Source organism: Protomyctophum bolini (assembly GCF_963924005.1).
Source record: "Protomyctophum bolini genome assembly, chromosome: 21".
NCBI lineage: Eukaryota > Metazoa > Chordata > Actinopteri > Myctophiformes > Myctophidae > Protomyctophum > Protomyctophum bolini.
The window spans coordinates 4,608,141-4,628,142 of NC_137882.1; the positions used below are offsets into that span (position 1 = coordinate 4,608,141).

A 20,002-nucleotide genomic window follows, 5' to 3' on the forward strand; every position below is an offset into this window, starting at 1 on the left:
ACCCCGGTTACCCGGTACACAACAGCTACCTCTCAGAGCCACACATTGTACTTATAGGGGGGTGAATACTGTTGTATGGCTCAACAGTTTGTCACCCCCTTCACATTCAGTAGATCCTGTGATCTTTTGTGGCCAGGTGTAATTTTCTGGGGTCTAGTAGGACTATAGTAAATAATAATTTTTTTGAAATCGCTATAAAATAGTGTAAAAAAAAAATCATATTTAGCCCCATGTTCGAGAAATAGCTAAAATCGCTAAAACGAAAGAAAGCAGCAGCAAATTAAAAAAGATTAACAATCATACTCAAACAATCAATACTTTCTCTAATAACAACCTAAAACATGAACCTTGGTTGAAAGAAAATAAAAAGTTGTCCTTTAATCAATTTAACTCATCAAGGTAGGCACCGCTTCTTTACTTTAAAATTGGCAGTTGGCGCACACACACACACACACACACACACACACACACACACACACACACACTTTGAGTGGCAGCCATAAATACACCCACACACACACTTTGAGTGCCAGCCATAAATACACCCACGCATTCATCACTCAGATTGAGACATAATGAAACCTTAAATACCAGGGATTGTCCTGGGATTGGAACTATAATCTAAGGATTGGAATGAGAACAATTGATGATGAATTGAACAATGTGGACCCTGTTGTAAACAAGTGTAATGCTTAATTGGGTCGTCCACTCACAGTTAACAGTCTCTGTATTGAGTTTGTGCTTAAAATGTACTGTCATTCTACAAACTGTTAATAAATATTTCAATCAATCAAAGATTTTACACTTCAGTTTTTACAATGTCGCTCCCTGGCGTTCAAAACACGACTCGGTTCTCCAAAGTCACGTGCTTTCCTGGAAAAGGAGCGTCTGCTCACAGCAGTGATCTGAGCTCAGTTCAGTTCAGTGGACGGACTGAGAGGAGAGCTCCACGGTCTACAGTGCGTCTGCTCCGAGGAAACTGCAACTGACTGAGAGAAGGTAAACGAAACCTAACGCTTCTTCCTTCATTTTAAAAGCTACAAAAACACCCGTGTTTGATTTGCAATTTGAAACAGCCGATACGGCTCTGAATTATAACTGGATTTTAAAGTCAAGTTTGGTTCAACTGTTTTTATTTTTGTCTTTCGGTGCATTTATAAAGTTGCTCATATTCTTGTTTGTTTATCATTAAATAATGAAAGGTTCGTGAATATTTAGCTGTAGTTTTCCCCCAGATGCAGCATATGGATACAAACGATCGGGGAGGGGGGAAATAATAGCTGTTGAACTTTTGTTGTTTTTGTAGTAGGCCTATATTTGTTTTGATACCCATAATTCACTGAAACATAAAAACAACAACGCCTACCAGAGGTTGTGTACGTGTGTGTGTGTGTGTGTGTGTGTGTGCGCGCGCGCGCGCGCGCGAGCGGGCAAAAGCTGAAAGGCATTACTGTATGATTGATATGATTACTCAACTCAACTTTATTTATATAATTAACTAGCACATTTATCATGACCAGGTCGACCAAAGTGCTGTGCAGGTTAAAGGAAAGCAAGAGAGCAAACAGTGCAATATAAACAAACATCAAATCATTCAAACTTAAGCGGGCATTTGAAGTAGAAAAAAATAATCAATACAATGTAAACTGATTTTTGCAGGCAGTCCAAAACAGTCCACAAACAACAAAGCAAGACATTTGCGCAAATGAGGGAAGCATTAATTACACACTCCAAAACAGGAGTGTGAAGTATTCTACTATTGTATATAGTCCTATATTTAATGTGTATATTTGTATGGTGTGATCACCAGCCTGCAGTCAGTCAGTCAGTGTCAGAAGGCAGCATCCCAAAACCAAAGTCTTTCAGGGTCGTAGCTGGTGCGGTGCGCACTTGTCTTAGCCCCAACATGTTCCCTCTTTCCCTACGCTCATTCTGTAGCTCCGAGCTACAGAATGAGCGTAGGGACTTGAGGGAACATATTGGGGCTAGTCCGCACTGTGCGTAATTTATGACGTATGACAGCCTCCACGAGCTGTTAATAATGTAGTTATTAATTGGCCAGTCTATATAACTTTTTTTTGTTAAGTTCAGGGTTGGCCGTGAAATGTGTTCCCTTTAGCCTAAGGTTTAGACTGAGCATAGAAGAGTCTAAAGTTTAGACTCTTCTATCATGTATTTTATCGATTCTGACATTTTGGATAAAATAATCTTGAGAGTCTAATCTAATCTTCCCTCTCGTAAATAAAATGAGTTTCATCATTCTGGAGGATTTCCTGGGGGGACTATGATGTTAATATGTCTGCTCAGCTGTTCGCTCACTATAATTTGTCAACATAAGCACCTGACTATCTGTAAGCAGCAATGTTGTTCAGCGTCGCAGTCCCGCCCCCTTTCAGGACCGGCCCAGGAAATATTTATTTAAAGATCTGTTTAAGCCTCAAACAAAGCCAACTCGGATCGTGACAAATCATAACAAACCGAACAAATAAATACAAAGGAGAACAAAAGTGTTGTTACTGTACCGGTACCCAGTACCTGCCCGTTTTTTCTTCTTTCTAATTATTTGTTATAATTTCCAATATGTAGCCTAGACTTCAGTTCAGCAAACGTGCTGATGGTGATGGGCGATTAAATTAGTTCTTGTCCATTAACTGTTGGCTGCAACGTTTCAAACTCCTCAGTGATGGTCAAAGATCCATTAGCATTGCTTGGAGAAAGAAATAAAATATAAATGATATAAACCTTTTAGTTGACTGTAAAACTCTGATGCTGATGATGGATGTTTTGTTACAGTTTTTCTTTTCTTTTTTTACAGCCATGCCATCTAAGATCCGCTCCACACGTAAACTGTGCACCTGGATCGTAGAACAGGTGAGTTCTGTGTGCTGCAGCAGGTGGTCCAACCACTGCTACCATCCTGCCGATACTGAAAAGAACAGTGTAGCCTACAAATGTATAATTCTAATAAAATACAAAAATGTATTCCAATGGTTGAAGAGGTGTGTTAAATTGTACAATTGATTGTGTTTGTATGTCTGTCTTTAGTATAATGTTCTTGTTGTTGATGGTGGTGACTCAGTGGTGATGTTTTATGACTCCAGGTCAACAGTGAGAATTATGCAGGCGTGATATGGGACGATGATGCCAAAACCATGTTCCGCATCCCGTGGAAGCACGCTGGCAAGCAGGACTTCCGCAGCCACGAAGACGCAGCCTTCTTCAAGGTCGGTAGAGAGACAGAGAGAAACCTGTGTGTTGTCTGTGTGCATGCACTGTGCTTGTCTCTTGTCTGTGTGCATGCACTGTGCTTGTGTCTTGTCTGTGTACATGCACTGTGCTTGTGTCTTGTCCGTGTGCATGCACTGTGCTTGTGTCTTGTCTGTGTGCATGCACTGTGCTTGTGTCTTGTCTGTGTGCGTGCACTGTGCTTGTGTCTTGTCTGTGTGCATGCACTGTGCTTGCCTCTCACCACACTTGATGGGAAGATTAATAATATCACTGTTAATCTGAGGAGTGACCAACGTCTCCCTCTTATTTTTGGTTTAAAAATGATGTTTTTGTTAAAAGTTTAAGTCACTATATTCTGATAGTTTAAGTTTGCTATAGTGTTTGTTCAGTAACAGGGTCTCCCTGTCTCTCCAGCTCTTTAATAAACAGAAAATACATTTTCAGGTAGGTGTCAAAATGTCACCCAATCAGGAGAGAGTAGCAATTTATCAGCTTAGTCTTTTTTATAGTGTTCCAGTTCCAATTTTGTCTGCTCATTTCTTGTTGGAAATACTTGTTTAATCTGTATCCTGACTGGTACTGGTTCTCTATCCTGATTGGTTTAATAAAATGCTGGAGAGACATGGAGACATTGGAGACATGTTGCTGAACAAACACTGAGTAATGAGGTCGCTAGCCCCTCCTATGTCCAGCTTTGAGGGTCTGTGTAAATACAAACATTGAAGACAAAAAATTGTAAACACAAACATTGAATACAAAAGTGAGGATGCAAATTGTGATTGGACAGAATGAGATGATGTATGATGAGTGACGTATGATGATAAGTCACACAGGTGTGATTTCTTTCTCTTTTTTTACACTTATTTTAACCACAGAAAATCACTTGCCTTACCTTTTAATGAGGGCAAAACAAGGAGCACTTTGTACCGCAGTATAACAGCAGCCATAATGATATCAGGGTTACAGAGAGACAGGGGAAAAAAGAGAGAGACACATGTACAGTTTACTGCTTGTACACGTTACATGATGTAACCTTCACTCCATCCCTCCTCCAGGCATGGGCAGAGTACAGTTGACTGCTTGTACACGTTACATGATGTAACCTTCACTCCATCCCTCCTCCAGGCGTGGGCAGAGTACAGTTTACTGCTTGTACACGTTACATGATGTAACCTTCACTCCATCCCTCCTCCAGGCGTGGGCAGAGTTCAAGGGCAATCCCAAGAGAGGCTCTGCGTCTGACACGGCAGCTCACTGGAAGACCCGCATGCGTTGTGCCCTCAACAAGAGCACGGAGTTCAGCGAGGTCGCTGGTCGGTCACAGCTGGACATCTCTGAGCCCTACAAGGTGTACCGCCTGGTTCCCCTCAGTGAACAAGGTGAGATTCTGAACCTTTACGGCTCATTCATAGTCTGGATTTTGTCGGTGGTGAGGTGACCGCCGAACTACAACATGACGTCACTGAGCCGCGGTGGTTTGATCAAACCACCGCCACCGCTTCCAGCCCTTCTCTCTGTTTTTACTCACCACCGCTCAACGTTATTTCAGCTCCGGTGGTCAGCTCACCACCGGAGCGGTGGTCACCTCGCCACCGGAGCGGTGGTCAGCTCACCACCGGAGCGGTGGTCACCTCACCACCGGAGCGGTGGTCAGCTCACCACCGGAGTGGTGGTCACCTCACCACCGGAGCATTGGTCACCTCACCACCGGAGCTGTGGTCACCTCACCACCGGAGCGGTGGTCAGCTCACCACCGGAGCGGTGGTCACCTCACCACCGGAGCATTGGTCACCTCACCACCGGAGCTGTGGTCACCTCACCACCGGAGCGGTGGTCAGCTCACCACCGGAGCGGTGGTCACCTCACCACCGCTCAACGTTATTTCAGCTCCAGTGGTGAGGTGACCACCGGAGCGGTGGTCACCTCACCACCGAAAACCCAGAATAGGCCTTTACAAGGTGTATACGCATGCATGTTGCTCCATATAGGCTTTTAGCTCTTTTTTGGGAGTAGTAGGACACAAGTATTATGACTTAATGGCGCCTTATGTGTCCGTACAGTATTAGTATTAAAGTATATAAATATGGCACCTCTTACAGTCGCCACTAAATGAGAAAAGCTAAGCAGGGAGAGTTTAATTGGAGAGCACATTTCATACACAGGCACAATTCAATGTGCTTTAATGTACAAATACGGTATCAAAAGACTTAAAAGGGCTTTTAAAGATATGGGAGTCAAACCCACACCACAAGAGGTGTAACTATATAAAATAATTTTACGAGTAGATATTGAAGATCTTTCCAAAGATATAATAATAATCTGTTAAGATGTTAAGTCTAAAATGACAGACATTGTGTATATTTATTTATAGACCACAAAGTTGCAGAATGCTTTTCATAAACAGTAAAGAAAAACAGTACAAATTATGTGCAAAGAGTGAATTGCAGTTTGAAATGAGGAAGAGGCCCTTCGACCAAAGCAATCAATGATGAGATTATAACAAAGACAGTGAGAGAGATCTGCACAAACAATATGTAAACCACATCCTGATGAAAGAGCGGGCATAACCCGTTGCATGCACACCATCGCATATGGCAGGAAACCATGGAAATAAAAAAACAATGCACCCATGGGTGTCTCTCGTTTTGAATTCCGCTGATGCACACACACCCAAACGGGAGGCCTCAACACTTAAACTGATTAGTGTTGCAAAATGTAGGCTACATGAAAACTTGTCTAGGCTTGTCTAACCTGTTTGATGTGAATATGAACATGTGAACATGAACATGAACATTTGAATATAAAAATATATATAATAAAGCAGTTATGGCCTGCAGGGCAAACTTTTCAGCGAGACAGAGAAGCACCTGACAACCAAAGTCTGTTGTCAGCTGGTGTGTGTGAACAGTAACACTCTGCACAGGTGATCTAATCTGCTGCTAGCTTTTATTATCCTGCAACTAAAAATGTCACAGCTTTTACTGTACGTATTTGTATTGCTTGGTTCTTGAGCCAGTACAGTACAGGGTAAACGGTGTCCTTTGTTTGTTCAGGGTTGACTGCAGGCAGGTGTGCTGGTCTCAAAAACATGAAGGAAAACTCGCAGGGAAAATACTCGATCTCTGCACAAAGGAAAACTTGCAGAAAAATACTCGCTCTCTTTTAACATGCTCATGAAGTTCAGTCAGGGAACTCAGTTCTGTTAGTTCCCTATTGGTAGGGGAGAAGGAGATGCAGTGTGCTTTATCAGAGTACCGGCTAAAAGCAGGTACATCCATCACCAAAATAAATATATTGCTCGTTTTCTACTCATTAACAAACTGGTTTTTTTATAATATTTGTTTTATTTGGAAAGTGCAGTATAGTACATATAGCATTTCTACAAACGACACGAGCAGTTCCCAAGATTTTCTTCTTTTTTTTCCCCCCACCCCTCTTCCCTCCCTCATCCCCCCTCCATGTGGCACCATCTCCAATGTCTCTGTATAGTATAGTCCTTTTTCTATATAAGACATCGAGTCCACACTCAAACAGGGACAGACAAGGCAATAACACTTCAGGTGGTACATTTCAGGAGGACAAAAAAATAAAGAGTGGGCGGAAAAAGACAAAAGAAACAGAAAACAACAACAACGAAAGTAACAAACTGGTTCTATTGGGTCAGGAGTGGTGGCGGGGCCTCAAGGTGTTAACAAACTGGTTCTGTTGGGTCAGGAGTGGTGGCCGGGCCTCAGAAGAAGAGTGTGAAGGCAGCCAAACAGACCCAGAAGAGGAAGCTCAGCGAGTCAGGAGGTCAAGAACCCGTCAAGGCCAAACACATCAAGGAGGAAGTGGTCACCCCTCAGCTGGTGAGTCATCCCCACACTGTGTGTGTGTGTGTGTGTGTGTGTGTGTGTGTGTGTGTGTGTGTGTGTGTGTGTAGAGTACAGTATCACATGAATCGGTCACACAGGCTGCACAAGTTCTGACAAGTAAGCAATTCCTCTATTTTGCTTTACCCTTATCCTAGTACAATCATGACCTCCTCCCTTTTGTGCACACGTGCACACACACACACACACACACACACACACACACACACACACACACTGTGGGGATGACACTTTGGTACAGGACTTCACATTCAAGGCAAAGGGACGGTGGTGTAGATTCATACGGTTTTGTATTTAATTAATAATAATACTAGTAATAATAATAATAATTCTACTTGTATAAGACAAGAACCTATAAGAAATGCAATTTATAAAAAGTATTTTAAAAGCGCAAAGGATTCCTAAATTGGGTGTCTCAGTGACGTGTTGAGATGAGATGAGATATATTTTATTGTCCCACGAGGGGAAATTTGTCTTGGGCAAAAGTGCATTAGTACATCAACGCTTTTTAAAACAGACAGACAATACACACAAGACAATACATAGTAGCAGCAAAGTACAAGAGTATCACAAGAGAAGTGCAAATTGCAATAAGAGAAGGTATATAATATTTAAAAAAGTGCTAGAGTATTCACAGTTTATAGTATCACAATCACAGTAAAGTGCAATAAATAACTGTTGCTGGTTTGATTGTAGTGCATTGAGGACATCCTGTTGGGAGGAGAGGGAGTAGCAGAGACACAGGAAGCAGCTCAGACCATCACCCTGAAGGCAGACGGATGTACGTTCAATCATACCTGCTATTTTCTAAATATCTTTATTTGAAAACTTATTTTTTAAAATATTTAACCCATGCAAGCCTGACGTCAAAATAAAATAAAAACGTTTTCTAAATCATGACAATTTTCGGAAAGATTTGAGGCACATTTTAATGGTTTTTCAAAAATAGCAGATCTACAAGCTATGAGCTTGTAGATCTGCTATTTTTCAATAGCTAAATTATAACATAATGTTTAAAACACCAAAAGGAAAGGGGTTCCCGGCTTCCCGCCCAAAATGGGATATATATAATTTTTATCCCACGATTTTGTAACCCATTTTTCACCCCTGTGTCGATCATCTAATGTGATCCTGGGCTCTACACACCCTCCACCAACCTAGTCCCCATATATGGGGGACAAGGGGAGAGCAACGGACTTGAACTCATGCTTCCTTCATGCCCGAGTGTCCAAGTTGCTCCTTTTACACCTGACGCCTGATACTTTTACTTAAGTGAAAGCCATACTTGTTTTCTGTACGTGACTCTCTCTCTCTCTCTCTCTCTCTCTCTCTCTCTCTCTCTCTCTCTCTCTCTCTCTCTCTCTCTGCAGTGGCAGATGACGAGATCCTGTTCGACATGCGGCTCGAGACAGCCCCACCCTGCACAGGAGGTAATAACTATATTTAAATATATTTATATATATTTAACTATAATAAAAATATTTATGATAGCCACCAATTCTGATAGCTGCTGCATAGCAACGTCATATACTGTACACACACCTCTCAACACTGCCTTCTTGACAACGACATCATGGGATCTCTCTGCAGTTGGATTAATTAATCATTTATTTATTATTACACGTCATGGGTCATGTTGACTTTCACGTTGCCAAGTGCTCTCACACTTTTATCTCGCCCCTGGCCTCGATCCCGCTCTCTCATATCTCTATCCCTCCCACACTCTCTCATAACATTTTCTCTTCTATCGCTCGCCTCCCGTCCCCTTCTCTCCCCTCCCTCTCACCACCACTCTCTTTGAATAACTAGCTGGACCTAATGTACCATAAATTATTTAAGTTGTAGCTGGTGCCTGGCTTATACAGTACCTGTGTTGTTTTTAATTGTCTTCTACATTGGACATTTTATGAATGTATATATTTGTCTGTGTCTTTGCTCAGCTCACACATTCACACATTAAGAATAAGCTCAAGATTTATCCTTTTGACAGACAAATATATGGTCATGTATACGGTATTCATTTTTGTCTATATAAATGTCACTCTCTCTCATCTGTCTCCCTCTCTCTCATACCCCCTCCCTCCCTCCTTCTCTCTCCCCCTCCCTTCCTCCCTCCTCTACCTCTCTCCCTCTCTCTCTTACCCCCTCCCTCCCTCCCTCCCTCCTCTACCTCTCTCCCTCTCTCTCTTACCCCCTCCCTCCCTCCCTCCCTCCTCTACCTCTCTCCCTCTCTCTCTTACCCCCTCCCTCCCTCCCTCCCTCCTCTACCTCTCTCCCTCTCTCTCTTACCCCCTCCCTCCCTCCCTCCCTCCTCTACCTCTCTCCCTCTCTCTCTTACCCCCTCCCTCCCTCCCTCCCTCCTCTACCTCTCTCCTTCTCTCTCCCCCTCCCTCTCTCCTCTACCTCTCTCCTTCTCTCTCCTCCCTCCTCTACCTCTCTCTCCCCCTCCCTCTCTCCTCTACCTCTCTCCTCTACCTCCCTCCCTCCCTCCCTCCCTCTCTCCCTCCCTCCCTCCCTCCCTCCCTCCCTCCCTCCCTCCCTCCATCCTCTACCTCTCTCCTTCTCTCTCCCCCTCCCTCCCTCCTCTACCTCTCTCTCTCCCTCCCTCCCTCTCTCCTCTACCTCTCTCCTTCTCCCTCCCTCCCTCCTCTACCTCTCTCCTTCTCTCTCTCCCTTCCTTCCCCAGTAGTCCAGGACTCGTACCAGGTGGTGGTGAACTACCTGGGCAAACCGGTCCTGAGGCGGGACATCCCGGGCAGCGACGTCCGCATCGCCTACGTGCCTTCCTCGTCCGCCCCGCCCACCCCGGCCCACCTGGTCGGCGGGTTCCCCCGCGTGGCCCTCCCCGAGCCGTGCCTGACCCCTGCCCCCCAGGGCCCCCCGGAGGACCCTCCTGCCCCCCCCAGCCCTGCGTTCCGGGCCCTGACCGACCTGCTGGCCTACATGGAGAAAGGAGTGGTGCTGACCACCGGGTCGCTGGGCGTCTACGCCACGCGCTACTGCCGGGGCCGTGTGTTCTGGACGGTCCCGCCCACCACGGACGCGCCGGGCCTGCACAAGTTGGAGAGCAGCGAGCACAGCACCGAACCCACGCTGGTCTTCAGCAAGGACACCTTCAGCCAGCGTGAGTCGCCTTCATTCAGACCGCTGCATGTGAAGAATTATTTAAATTTAAACCACCTGTTAGATCCTCAAGCTCACAAAGCGTTCATTCTATATATATATTTCTTTTACTTTTTTTTATTTTTATTGTCATTAGGGTGTTACTGTATCACATACATTTTTAATTAATAGTATGAATTAACCCATTTAGTTGCATTGTTCAAATATTTACAGGAGGGAAAATGGAATAAATTGAAAATAAAAGATAAATTAACTGGAACCTAAACCAGGACAAACATAACAAAACAAAAAGACAGAGCTTCACCTTCAGATTCTCCTCTGTTTTTTAAAGTTGTTGAAATGGTTTACCCATTTATAATAATGTGGCCAGGTTGAAAATAAAGTGGTTAACGGCTGCTGTTGGTGTTTGTTTGGTGGTTTGCAGAGCTGGATCATTTCCGCCTGCATGGTGGAGATCTTCCTCAGTGCAGCATCACTCTGTGTTTCGGCGAACAGTTGAGCGACACAGAGGACCCGTCCAGCAAACTGATAACCACTCAGGTACTACACACACACACACACACACACACACACACACACACAGAGGACCCGTCCAGCAAACTGATAACCACTCAGGTACAGTACTACACACTCACTCACTCACTCACGCGCGCACGCACGCCTCACCGATGGTTTCCGGTCCAACTGCTCTTAAATCAAATCAACAGAACTGTAGCATTTCATGCAAAGATAGCTGAAAGATTTGCTATGATGTTTTGCATATGGGCACCCTTACAGGAGGGAGGGGAGGGGAGATAGTTTCTCTTTCATTTTTCCCTTCCAGATTTTACTAACTTTCTCAGCTTTTCTAACCGTGAGGCTGTCGTTACTCAAAGATGGATAGATTTAGGATAGAGCATTGTCCTCACAGTGCACACACACATGGCAACATGAAGCCGTACGGTAGCTCAAACGGGTTCACATTAAAGGACCGGGTCGAGGGCTGCTGTCGGAGGTACTGATCCGTTTGTGTCTCTGTGTTCTACAGATCATCCTGCCGTGGGCCCAGCAGCAGGTCCAGGAAGCCCAGACCTTACATCTCTTTCAGACGCTGGCCGCCAGCCCGCTGGGAGAGTTCACTCTCAACCTGGTCGCGTGCCCCTGAGAGTCCAGGTTCCACTGAGTTGTACTTCGTCAAACGGCCATGTCTTGGTCATGTCATGTTTGTTTAGCTAATCTCGCAAACCAGCTATGATTTGTTGAATACTCGTTGATAACGATACACTAAGTAGAGCCACGTTTACATTGTGGTCAGCACATTAATTGTATCGGCCCAATGCAGCTGCTATAGTACGCCTAAGGGAGTAAATCCCTGGATATTTTTCACATATTGTGAACTTGCGTGTGTTTCACATTTTGTGGGAAGCCACACACGCCGTTAGATACTGTCTTAGTATCAGTTGAAGTAATTCATTTTTTGCCAGATGACACACGGTCATGTGACAAAGTTATAAATGAGCCTCCTGGCGTTGAGGAACGCTACAGTTCAGTTCATCTCGTGAATCGGCTCATCCGTCTCGGGTTGAGGCTGTGCACGCCAGGTATGGCCAGGTATGGCTCTGACTTAGTGTTCCTTCGTCATGCACAGCATGAGCGGTTCAATCGCTGTTGCTATTCTTGGCGCTTCAGTTCTTCTGTTCCTGCCCTAATATTGAACGGGTTCAGAGTGTTTCTTTCCACTGGAAATCAATTGGTTCAGAACCACTAAAAGTTGGTTCGGAACTGGAACCAAAAAAAAAGGCAGCCGCCGGTTCCAATAATCTGAAATGGAACCAGTTCTAGAACAAAAGTTATTTTGAAAGGCACTTCTTGAAAGGCACTACTGACTCATACCTGTTATATTACTTAATAGTGTAGCCTCGGCTGGGAGGCCTGATAGGGGAATATGATACCTGTCAAAGGTGATCTTTTACAACCACTGCCAGACCAGTTTTTATTTCCTTCTGGTACAAATTACGCTCCAAATTAATCTTTTCCTACACACACCGTGCTTAGAACAATAGTACAGGACCGGACACATAAAGGGAAGGGTAACCGGAAGGCTCACCCCAAAACTCGCTCGTCACCATTTATCTTTTTTGCGCCGACCAGCGACCACATGCTGGGGCCATTCTTGTATTTGTTTCACCGATGAATAACATTAGAAATAAGTTTAGGGTTTGGCATAGTTTCACTGAGGTTAAGTTTAGGAATAGGGTTAGGTTTTGGTACAGTTTACTGAGGTTAAGGTTAGGAGTAAGGGTAGGTTTAGGCATAGGTTACAGAGGTTACATGAGAATACCTTTTTCGAGGTCACCGGATTTGCGACCGGGGCGTTTTATGCAACACAAAACTACAGTAGGCTATATATGTCATGTTGAACATTATTCAAACTATCATAGCTTTTCATTCTGTTAACTTTCAAAAATGTCTGCTTTAGTACTTTGAGGAAAATGCACCACAGGGTACAGCTGTACCATCTTTTCATAGATTTTAATACTAGTAGACCATAACATATTATCATTACATACCGTATATCATATTCAGCCGGTCATTGTAATCACTTCTTATCTGCTCATATTCTCATTACATATACCATCGTTATTGTCATTATCAGGTCATGTAATCACTTCTTATCTGCTCACCTGTTACATAAGAGAGAGAGATCTATTCCAAAGTGTCCACTGTGTTCACACTTTACCCCGACAGTTTTCTGAAAAAGCTGTTTCTATGTCAGTCGTTCTTTGATTTTTCAAAAATAGCAGACCTACAAGCTCGTAGCTTGTAGATCTGCTATTTTCCAATAGCTAAAACATAACATAATGCTAATAACAAAAGGGGTTCCTGCCCCAAAATGGGTTTTAAATGACAGTACAGCACTTCATTCACTGGTTGACTGAATGACAACCATTTTAGAGAGACTAAAGATTTCAAGACACCTTTTACCGCGTGGCCCCTCGGCTGTCTTTGTCCGTCTGCGACTATAAATGTCTCCAACCACTGGACCCGATCAGTGCCACATTTAGTCCCGGAATTAGTTTTCCTTTTTTTTTTATCCAATAATCTCAGATCAACTGTCACTTCCACAGGGAAGTCACGGCGTATGCAAATGTTGTCCAGCCTGAAAGGGGACAGTATGCACACTGTGGAACACATCTCTGCTTCAACAAACCACCTTTGTGTTAAAATTAATGTTTTAAACACTTCAACCTTAGCCTCCCTATTCAAAGAGATTCGGTGTAGACTAGTAGGTAATACTAGTGGACTTGTGGGTCCTTTAGGACCCCGGTCAAATATAGGGTTTAAGAGGTTTAATCCATTTATAAAAATCATTGTCTTAATTCATGTAAGACACACTTTGTGGTGGGTTTGATAATATTAACCGTTGGTATCAACTGTCAAATAATGGCTGATTAAATACTTTGCGCCAAACGCACCATACTGTAATCTTACAGTAGCAGCAGCACTACTCAAATAGATTTGTAGCGCTCTGCATCGTTCCATACTATAGCTTTACAATAACTCATAATATCATATGCTCTTTATCAATTAATTCTAATCCATTCATATCTCACCCGTTTCTGTGGCTCGACATAAGAAAAAGAGATGTGTTCCAAAATAAACTATCCACTGTGTTCACAGTCACACGTACAAAATACATGTACTGTACACAATGACTTTCAACCTGGCATAATTCCTATTTTGGGACGAAAGTTTTTCAAAGAAATAGCCTCACATTATTTGTGAGCTTGTAGATCGGCTGTTTTGTGTGACACCGCTGTACAGAAAAGTCTAAAATAAATAGGGCTCTATGAATAGTTGATTCATTGGTTTTACAACACTTTGACAGTTACAGAGTTAATAGTTAAATGCACTTTTTCATATTAAAATGAAAGTGGACCAGCGAATAACGTTTTTGGAACACATCGCGGCGTCTTCAGTTTCATACAACAAATGGACACAACAAACTCTTCTCCATGTGTATGGATGTCATACAAGTTTTAATTCATTCAAAAATCATCGTTTTAAATAATTCATTTAAAACCTACAGTACACACGCTGGAGGAATGTGAAATGACACGCATGCACTGGAGAGGCATGGATCAAAGTTCGGAAGCATGTCGCATCGCACACCACCGAAAACAGACCATCGACAAGATTGTGTTGTGAACTTGTAGGTCGGCTATTTTCGGTTATTAGTTATTCAGGGGAATCCTTTCACAAATCACAGATTAAGATTTCGTCCTAACAAAAATGTTTTCAGATGCGAGACTTTATTTCGTTTTAATTCATGTCCTGTGGCGTCGTTGGTAGAGTAACACTGTGTCTGCAAAACTACCAACATGTAAATAATATTTGTATTGTTACTGTATTTAAGCATGTACTCTTTTTCATTTGTTGTAAAACACAAAAAGGCATTAAAAATAAATGTGTTATTTCTCTAAACCTATGTTGACACGTGTTGATGTATATAACAGTTAGTGATAATCTCTGAAATGTTTGCACACATCGGAGATTGACTTCAAGTAAAATAAATCTGGGATTAATTTTTACAAAGCTATGCTATAACTAATACTTCTTCTAATCTACACGTTTCCATTGGCCGGCGACGCCAGCTCCGCTATCTTGTTGTTCAGCTTCTGATTTGTCCAGTCCTTTGTGATGTCGTCCAGGTGAGTGTCAAAGTCCACCAATAGCGCGTGGTCTCCGGTGTCCAGGATCTGACCGGCTATGGCTCGGGTCTCCTCCCACTGTCTCAGCATTATCCTGGGGGTCACACATGACATGGCCACAAGTTACTATTCGTCCTCTGAGGAAATGTATGGAGGTTTAAGTGGTTTTGAATGAGATAAGCTCAGTGTCCTTGTGCAGTCAAAACTCAGCAGTGGAGGTTTTGCTTAGCATCCCAAAAGAACTACACTTCCCAGAGTCAAAACACAAAATGGCCGCTGCTCATTAAGAGCACCTGCAGACTTTAACAGGCCACACAAACAGAAACCAGGGAGTAAGAGAAGAAGCTCAAGTTCTTTCAGGAGTCGAGTTCAACCCCAAAGACGCCAATGGTCTGTTAAAATGTTTATATACTTTATGTTTAATATACTTTATGTTTGAAATGCTCCTTTATGGTTTAACTGCAGTGCTACCAAATTGGGTGGTTAGAGTGTCCGTCCAACCCTGAAACTGGGAGGTCGGGGTTCGATCCCCGGCCGGGTCATAACCAAAGACTGTAAAAATGGGACCCAATGCCTCCTTGCTTGACACTCAGCATCAAAGGGTTGGATTGGGGGGGTCAAATCTATACTAATCAAATGATTCCCGAGCGCGGCACGGCTGCAGCTCACCGCTCCAAGAGATGGGTCAAATGCGGAGAACACATTTCACTGCGGTAACGTGTCGTGACTTTGACTTACGTGTGTTTGTCTTTGAGGGTCCATCGTGAATCCTTGCGCTCGTACATCACTATAGGAGGAACCCGGTCGTCTGGAGACATTTTGGAACCGTCAATCTGAAATAAATACAGACGGTCATGATCAACACTAAATCTGAAATAAATGTTCATATACAATTAATACCCTTTCTTTTTTCATTTTAACATATTCTCAAATTCCAATGCAACTAACTGATAGGTCTCTAGGCTAGGGAGTGACCCTGATAAAGGAGGCAAGGTCAGGAGGCCCTTTGAGGTACGGGCAGATGCTTTTTCTTTCCTCCCTGGAAATAAAAACGTCTGGGTTTCCGAGGCTAGATAAGGAGAAACAAGGAAGCTTTTGTGTAGAATAACTTCCACTCAGCATCTGCCCGTACCTCTCAAAGTGCCTCCTGACCTTGTCTCCTTTATCAGGGCGCACTCCCTACAATAATTGTATATGAACATAGAGAATATTTATATTCTCCAATCAGTGTCTGTGCGTGTGTACGTGCATGTCTCTCAGTGTCTGTGCATGTGTACGTGCATGTGTCTCAGTGTCTGTGCAATGTGCATGTGTACGTGCATGTCTCTCAGTGTCTGTGCATGTGTACGTGCATGTCTCTCAGTGTCTGTGCGTGTGTACGTGCGTGCTGCTCACCATTAACAGAACGGCACTGCTGAACTGCTCCGCGATCTTGTCGGCTATCTTCAAGGCGCACGGCGTCGGGCTACATGGTCAAACAGGAAGAAAGAGGAACGTTAAAACTCAGCTGAAAACGTTCTGACACTTTTAGGCTTGTGCCACCCATGGTCTCTCGAGACTGAAGGCCGCTACTACTGGTGCTCAACCTTTTTCATGTCAAGGACCCCCAGAATTATCTCTATTGGGCCACGGACCCCCATCTCAAAATATATAGACCCCCCCCAGAAGCCAATATTTTAGTTAAGAATGTTCGCTCTGAAATATATATTCAAAGATTTGCGCCAACATTTTCACATTTTCAGAAAAAATAGCAGATCTACAAGCTCGTAGCGCGCCACTTGGTAGCACGCTATGAGCTTGTAGATCTGCTATTTTGGTTAACAAACATTATTTTGCTGCTGCAGTGGTTGTAGTTTGTCAACAGTCTCAACTGCTCTTCTATTGAGACATTTGATTTACTGTGTAGAGAATGAGCCTGTGGTTGGGTAGGACACCTACTGGTTGACAAGTGGTACTGTATTTACTCAAAACCAAACAAGCTTTCTAGAGAGAATAGATTTTTTTTCCCCTGCTTGAATCCCGAGTAGGGAATGGAAGCTTTAAGTCAACTTGTTCTGTCTCACGACTTATTGCATCGACTTTGTCACTAATTATATCGGCAACGGTGGAAATACTGGTCACTGACCTGCTGTCTGCTAAACAAGCGTTGGCCTGGTAGTAGCCGACTATCCTCTGCTGCGTCTGTGAACACCACACGTCAACCTGAGATGCAAGAGAAACAACGTCTGTGAACACCACACGTCAACCTGAGATGCAAGAGAAACAACGTCTGTGAACACCACACGTCAACCTGAGATGCAAGAGAAACAATGTATGCCATTGATTAAATGGGGTGTTGAGAGAGAGAGCGGATGAGAAGGAGTCACATCAAAGAATATTACAATTACACATCCATTTAGTGACTTGTTGTCCACTTCATACAGATGACCTGTGCTACAGGAAGGTGGCGTGCCCACACAGCCAGTGCGTGCCTCTGGCTATAAATTTTTTCCTCTGGACAGCTGTCGCCACATCTACCAGAGAGACACGGACGTTTTCTGCTGTCGGCCAGCTTCTTTTCCGGTTTTTAAGACAGCCGGTGGATGGAAATTAAGCTCCACCCCCGCGGCTGACTGCCTTTCCGTCCTTTCCATCCGTTCTTTTCCATCCACCAGCTGTCTAAAAAACAAACCGGAAAAGAGGCTGGACGACAGAGAAAACATCCGTGGCTGTCGGCTCAGGTGTGGAAACCCTGGATAGGGGACTGAAGAGCACTTGGTTTTGTTGCTTACCTTAGCAAGACAAGTCACGTGAGCCTCAAGGCTGTGCACAATGACGAGGGTGTCCGTTTATCACACTAAGCAAAACGAGCGTCCCCCTACTCCATTTCAGCCCATCACAAGCCCCATGTCCAACTAGGAAAGAAAATGAACCAATGGTAGCGTAGTTCGTAGTACCTGTGTGAGGGCCAGCTGAGTGATGGGAGCCAGAGACAGGTGAGAATGAAGCAGTGGGACACAGTCTGTGATTAGGACGGCGCCACCTTGTGAGCTGGGGGACAACAGCAGCCCGTTGACGCTGCACCGCGGGAACAACGAGGCGTGAAGGTACATCTTTACGTAGGCACGACAGGACAGCTCCACCTCACCCATGACTGAGAGGCACAACACACAGCTCTGGAAACGGTAAAGAAACACACAACACTTTATTTCTCAACATTTTGAAGATGGTACCTGAAAAGGTATTTTCTTTTCTATGTCACTCAGGAGTTGCCCCTGAAAGTGTATCGTAATTGTAAGATATTACAACAACTTATTAATGTATTTTTTATATATTTGAACACAAATCTTGTATGGGAGGGACTCCCTTTCACAATCTTTCCAGGTAGTGATCTGCGGGCCAAATTCATCATTCATTTGGAGATCTCTGACATGAAGTTTGAGAACCACTGGCCTACACTTTAGAAAAGGCAGTGATGTAAATAGGTTTTCAATGTAATGAGTCCCGGGATGCAGGGATGGTCTTTTAGAGATGAGTCCCAGGGACATTTGATGAGTCCCACTTCAACAATGTTAGGAGTCATATTTTGCCATTTTTGGTTATAATGTGGTTATATTTAATGTAGAAAACAAGAAGAAATGATTATAACTAAAGCTAGCTAAATTAACTAGAATAAAAAAACAGTACAGTAGTGCATCCCGTGGATGTAGAGGTCGGTCGTTGTTTTATTGCATCCCTTAACTAACTATAAACTGTGTTTTGGGATGCAAAATCCTCGGCTGACAGGTGGACCTGTGGACAGGTGGCTCGCTCTTAGCCCCTTTCGGGACCCTTGTTTACCTTTTTCTGTTAGAGATGATTGCCAATATTCACCTCAAATGACTTGATCGGTGATAGGTAATTTACCCTGTCTGTGATCGGCAATTGTTAAGTGGTATAAAAGTCAGATATATAGTATAATATCATTGTTCATCTTTGTGACAGACAGGCCCTCCCTCCCCACACACATATAATTTGGAAATATTCAAATTTTCCCCATCGGTATCGGCCGATCATGAGAAAAACTATTATTGGTGATCGGGATCATCATCCCTATTCTCTGTGTTTGGGGAGACGGTCCCAAACTCCCAAATACAGAAAAGGTTAACAAGGTTCCCGAAAGGGGCTAGGGAGGGGTTGATATATATAGTTTTTATTGGGGACAGCCAAGCAGTACATCTGACAAGAAAATCTTTGCACATTATAGTCACACATTTTTTTCCTTTTTTTAAATCATCACAAACATCAGCAAACAACAAAACAAGGACAAAAGTGAATAAAAATAAACAAATAAAAGTAAAAACACAGGTCACATCATGGATGGGGGTGGGGATCTATTAGGAAACTGCTGATGCTGCAGTAGGTCATACTAAGAGCCTTCTCTCTCTGTGTGTGTGTCTGTGTGTGTGTGTGAGAGAGAGAGAGAGAGAGGGGGGGCAGGCTATATGTATGTATGCCTTGGTGCGAGACTATCTATCATACTATGTATTTTAAAGATTGTGTCATAGGTCTATCAAAATCGATCAAATGCATCCTTTATAGTACCAACACAGTAGTAGCTCCGTTTAGAAGCTCACTCTCCGCTATAGCTCTGGTCCATAACATCTCAGAGCTAAATATCGGACAGTGAGGTTCCAAACGAACCTATACATACCGGTCCGGTACATCATACTGTGAAATGCATCCATACAACATCTGCATGCATACACTGTCACTGAATCAAAGGAAAAGCAGAAAGCTAGCACCGTTAGCATGCTGGCTAAGCGAGCAGGACTGTTCGCATATTCTTACCTCGAAGAATAATTGATTTGATTTAGATGTCTACAATACACAGCCTCCAGAAATGACTGATCACTCTGCGATGCTACATCAAATATTATTATTATTAATAATAATAATAAAACACTGAATGATGATGATAACGGTTAGCTATGGTCTTCACCTGTCAACTGCAAGCTACTTCCCTTTCCCCGCCCACAACAGAGCGCTGCCGTAGTTTGATTGGTCACCATGTCCTCGTTTTAATATTTGATTGGAGGGTTGAGGCGTCAGCCGTTTCTTCAGCTGTTG

General features: G+C 43.5%; 2 protein-coding genes across 5 annotated transcripts; one reads left to right on the forward strand and one right to left on the reverse strand.

Annotated features, from left to right (window-relative positions):
- Positions 1 to 926: 926 nt before the first annotated feature.
- irf9 (interferon regulatory factor 9) lies at positions 927 to 14,066 on the forward strand. Of its 4 annotated transcripts, none has more exons than XM_080794007.1 (10): positions 927 to 995; positions 2,814 to 2,871; positions 3,102 to 3,224; positions 4,424 to 4,607; positions 6,943 to 7,076; positions 7,797 to 7,881; positions 8,471 to 8,530; positions 9,787 to 10,224; positions 10,648 to 10,763; positions 11,251 to 14,066. In XM_080794007.1, the coding sequence occupies exons 2-10, from the start codon at positions 2,818 to 2,820 to the stop codon at positions 11,365 to 11,367; spliced, it is 1,311 nt and encodes a 436-aa protein (XP_080650133.1). In that variant the 5' UTR covers positions 927 to 995; positions 2,814 to 2,817; the 3' UTR covers positions 11,368 to 14,066. The 4 variants fall into 4 exon arrangements, with proteins under 4 accessions (XP_080650133.1, XP_080650136.1, XP_080650135.1 ...); XM_080794010.1 differs by having other exon boundaries at positions 9,790 to 10,224; XM_080794009.1 differs by having other exon boundaries at positions 6,946 to 7,076.
- Positions 14,067 to 14,212: 146 nt separating this feature from the next.
- emc9 (ER membrane protein complex subunit 9) lies at positions 14,213 to 19,897 on the reverse strand. Its single transcript, XM_080794011.1, has 6 exons — positions 19,724 to 19,897; positions 17,851 to 18,067; positions 17,040 to 17,116; positions 16,310 to 16,379; positions 15,653 to 15,747; positions 14,213 to 15,008 (listed from the first exon to the last, which is right to left on the reverse strand). The coding sequence occupies exons 2-6, from the start codon at positions 18,043 to 18,045 to the stop codon at positions 14,828 to 14,830; spliced, it is 618 nt and encodes a 205-aa protein (XP_080650137.1). The 5' UTR covers positions 18,046 to 18,067; positions 19,724 to 19,897; the 3' UTR covers positions 14,213 to 14,827.
- Positions 19,898 to 20,002: the final 105 nt, after the last annotated feature.

Coding starts and splice junctions, on each gene's coding strand:
- irf9 (XM_080794007.1), top strand. CDS start 2,818: ATGCCATCTAAGATCCGCTCCACACGTAAACTGTGCACCTGGATCGTA. Junction 7,077..7,796: donor AAGTGGTCACCCCTCAGCTG/GTGAGTCATCCC, acceptor GTTTGATTGTAG/TGCATTGAGGACATCCTGTT. Junction 8,531..9,786: donor AGCCCCACCCTGCACAGGAG/GTAATAACTATA, acceptor TTCCTTCCCCAG/TAGTCCAGGACTCGTACCAG.
- emc9 (XM_080794011.1), bottom strand. CDS start 18,045: ATGGGTGAGGTGGAGCTGTCCTGTCGTGCCTACGTAAAGATGTACCTT. Junction 16,380..17,039: donor GCTTGTTTAGCAGACAGCAG/GTCAGTGACCAG, acceptor TTGACCATGTAG/CCCGACGCCGTGCGCCTTGA. Junction 15,748..16,309: donor GCAGTGCCGTTCTGTTAATG/GTGAGCAGCACG, acceptor TATTTATTTCAG/ATTGACGGTTCCAAAATGTC.